The sequence below is a fragment of the Echinococcus granulosus genome (genome assembly GCF_000524195.1).
Source record: "Echinococcus granulosus chromosome Unknown EG_S00030, whole genome shotgun sequence".
Taxonomy (NCBI): domain Eukaryota; kingdom Metazoa; phylum Platyhelminthes; class Cestoda; order Cyclophyllidea; family Taeniidae; genus Echinococcus; species Echinococcus granulosus.
This window is the reverse complement of record NW_020170410.1, coordinates 500466-504531: the sequence shown is the minus strand read 5'-3', so window position 1 is coordinate 504531 and position 4066 is coordinate 500466. Positions and strand designations below refer to the sequence as shown.

Here is a 4066-nt window from a genome sequence, read left to right as displayed (position 1 = left end):
AAATCCTTCCCAAAGGGGATTTCATATTCAAATGTTAACAAAACGCAGCTTTTTGAACAGTTGGGCGCCAATCTGCATGGCCTAACTCTTTGGGTACAACATCAGTGTTGCCACTTTTTAGCCTCTACATGTCACACCTCAGATCCTCAATCTTCAAAAACGAAATAAGCTAAATCGTTAAAAACTTCGAGATAATGATCAAAAATTAAAGCTATTTTGACTTTAGAAGCAATTTTGCTATTGGCATTACTTCTTAGTCCGAAAAATTAAAGCATAATAATTTTCCAAAAGGTGCAAAATCATTTACATTAATATTACGCGACACAATGAATCCGCTTAAGCAAACCAAATGATAGGAGTAAAAAATTCTGGGTTTGTATATCTGCTTAAAGAAACGAAAAGAATATTTGTCACTATCGGGTTGGTTTTAAGGTCTTTTGGTCAATTCGGACTCTATGACAATCACAGCAGTGGGCACGAAATGCCCCTGGATAGGTGTAGTTACTGGCACTGGAAGAAGGGGAAGGAGATGTTGAATACACCAATCTGCAATCGCATGTAGTGCAGCAGGATTTTAGGCTATCAGAGCTTGCCTCGCACTCTGCAACGGAGTTTGACGTTGGCTGGTAAGTTGAAGAAGAAAACCGACATTTCACCATGCCAGTTGAGCAGTCATTTGAACTGGAATGTTCAGCTGATTTGGGAGTCTCTGTGGGAACGCACTTGGATTGATAGACCCCGTGACTAAATAGCCTCACGTTCGTATTCCGAACCACAACCGGTTTTTCACCCTCTCCTATCTTTATCTGCAAGTGATATTTGTCAAAATCGCTTTTTTTCAATGATCGGTGGAATTTGTGCACCACAAAACCTTCATCATCTCGTAGCTTCTGCCGAAATAGGGACTGAGTAAGGCTACTCCTTGAGGAGGTTGACTGCCTTACCTCCTGCTCACGTCGCAGTGGTGCACTTTCTTCAAATTTGTTCTTTGCTTTTCTAATAAGACCAGGGATGCGAGGGCTGGGTATACCGCGGGCTTCAAGTTCAGGTCTTTTTCGATGGATTGTATTACGTCTTGTTGAAGGTATTTGCCGGAAGTACCTTGTGCCCATATCAGTATTTACTTGTCTCGAGAGACGAGGCTGCATTCGACGGCGCAAGAGACGTAATAGGCGACGGCCTCGTTTAAATTTAATCGACACCAACGCTCGAAAGTGTCGACTATGTGCACAGAGGATAAGGAAATTGGCCAAAGTTTTGCCTAGTGTGCATGTGTTTTTTACTATACTCAACACCGATTGTTTCTCCCCACTCCTTTGCACTTCTGTCAAAAATTCCTTCATATTGGTTGCATTTGTTGGGGTAATTGATGAATTTACATGCGCTTCTTCTATGCTACCGAGTATATTTCTCCATGGTATTCGAATAAGCAAATCTAATAATTGCAACGAGTCCAGAATAAGGAAAGATACGGACAAACTAAGAATAGTTGTTGTTATTCGGTAGTACGTTTTCCTGCGTTCAGTTTCACTAGAAATAGTACTGGTAATGGGTTCCTGCTGCGTTTTAGGAGAGAGTTTCTTTTGATGCTCTTCCGAAGCCACTGAAAGTCTGTCTACCGAGGCTGTACCTTGTTTTGTTTGGGCAAATGTGTCATCTGACTCCGTTTTCTGAGTGCATTTAATATTAGTCTGCTGGGGAAAGCAACAAGGCGTGGCTTTGGGCGCTGTTCTAATATTCTTCTGTATCGCTCGTAGCTTTACTAACAACAACACCGAGAAAATAAATACAAGTGTCAATGGAAGAACAAAAATTAACACTTCTAGGAGGATTTGGTGTTCATGAAGTGGAAATGAAGTAATGAGAAGGCTGAAGAACCAGCACAGTCCGTAGACAATCCATAAATTCAACTGTTTCTGTACAAAAACCCATAATGAGCGATCAAGGCGGCTTCGTAAGGGAGTCACGTAGATGGAAATGCAACGATGTATGATCATAATAACAATATACCAATTACTGACACTCACTGTAGCCACTGCTAAAATGCGAAAGATATTTGAGACATAGGTCAGAAGCGACTTTCGGGAGAGGTACTCCGTCACAAGTGCTGTGAGTAGGTAAGTGAGGGTAATGTCAGTCCAAATTTGATTCAATAAGTAGAAGACACACACCAGACCATCGGATATGAGAATGAGTTTTATTAGCAGCACGCCTATTGTTGCCTTTCTTCGGAGAATTCCAAAAGCGAAGAAGTTTAGTAGCATGCCAACCACACAAAAGGTATAAGTGACGCCATCCAGCAACCGATGGGAATTGAGAAAAGTCTCCGAATTGGTGTCATTTGTAGCATTGAGAATCAAACCGAACAGGATATTCTCAACCTCTTCTGTATTATTTTTCATTGTAGTAATTCAACATGGAGCCAACTTCATGTGCCTTCACAAGTCCGACCCCTATCAAAAATGTGGCACAAGACCAGAAATTTTCGGCTCTCCCATGCATACGCGCAGGTCAAACAGTTCGGCTTTCCGCTGGGCATGTCTCCACCAATAGCGTGGGGACAAACAAACCAGCCCACACTGACCAATAGGAGGTCTGCAAACTAATCGTCTTGACCTGCCTGGGTAGATGGTGCAACTTTTTGTGACTCCGAATAGGTTAAGTACAAGTAAACATTAGAAGCTTCTACTGTTATATTGCGTTAGCTGTCCACAAACTTATCAGACAACTCGTTGACAAACTGTCAGTCCGCACATCGTATGTCAACAAGAAAATTAGGCAGTGGTAAATTTCCTTCGAATGGCCATAAAATTGGCGTTTCTACCCAATATTAAGGTCAATGTTTATCATAATCAACTTTACCTCATTTAGGACAGATTTCGAGAAGTAGAGATATATTTTAGGCAAAAAGTGGAGATTGGGATTAAACATTTTAAATCACACAATGCATTTTGAGTATTTTCCACTAAACCACAATTCCCTTAAGAAAATTGATGGCAGGAGAGTGATCTGCTAATTTTTCTAATAGGTGGAATGGTTTGAAAGACAACGAAGTCGTTTTTCTCACTACGATAACAGATGGAGAATTATGGTCATCCGGACCAAAGACAAGGTTTATGACCTAATGAGGGTTTCACAATTTTGTGGATAAATTTAGACGACTGCTAATGTTTCTCTTAAATCAAGGCTTTGATTAGAAGAATTCGCTGACGTAATTACTTAGAAGATTATGATAAGGACAACTTTAAGGAAGAAACCGTAGAGAGCAGTCCTCTATCCTTCCTGTGAGGGTAATAACATTTTCAAGCAGCTACTCAAAATCTCATTGACTAAAGTCTCATGGGCGTTGGTTTCTCTATTAAGGATTAGACCTTTTTGATGAATGAATCCTAGTTGAAGCCTTCTCACCCATTAGTATCTTAAACCAAATTGGAACATTTAGATACGACATTTTAACATTGATTCCCACATTTTTCAATTTTGACTTGTTTATCATCATAAATAATATTCACGAGGTTGACAACTCCCCCCAAATCTGTGTTGCTTAAAACCGCGCCGTAGGTTCCTAATAGGAAAATTTAGGGAAGGGAGGGTCTTAGAAGTCATTAGGCTGTGGATACTTCGATGAGCACCTTTCATGACGTGATTGGAAAGATACTTCCACTGTGTTGCCTTAAATTCGTCATTTCGCAAACTGCTCGTTAAATGTGCCACGAATTAGGCAAAAGATTTACATTATTTGGCACAGGAGGCATGCCTCCTCGATAATTAAAGACCTGTGACGCCAATTAATATATTTGTACTCTACTCCCCAAGTTTATGGCTTGTCCCGATGTGCAGTTAGTTGAAGATAGACAGCATTAGAAGAAGTGAAATTTATAACTTGCTAAAATGGAAGTAGTTTCCAAAAACCCATTAAAAGTGCATTTAGGTGTAAGGACAGGAGAATGTGCGTTCTCCTTTGAGGTCAAAATTAAAGCCCACCCAGTCCATCTATGCCATGAATTTCAACTGACTGGTTGTCACCTTCAACTGCACTTGAATAAAGTCATTTTAATCGTCAAAC

General features: G+C 40.4%; 1 protein-coding gene across 1 annotated transcript; it reads right to left on the bottom strand. All coding sequences in view use genetic code 11, as the record gives it.

The window, feature by feature from the left end:
* Nucleotides 1–253: 253 nt before the first annotated feature.
* Nucleotides 254–3499, bottom strand: EGR_04676 (hypothetical protein; the record flags this gene model as incomplete). The annotated part of the gene is made up of 3 exons (XM_024493925.1): nt 254–382; nt 945–2038; nt 3409–3499. 3 exons carry the CDS (start codon nt 3497–3499, stop codon nt 254–256), a joined length of 1314 nt encoding a protein of 437 aa, XP_024351678.1.
* Nucleotides 3500–4066: the final 567 nt, after the last annotated feature.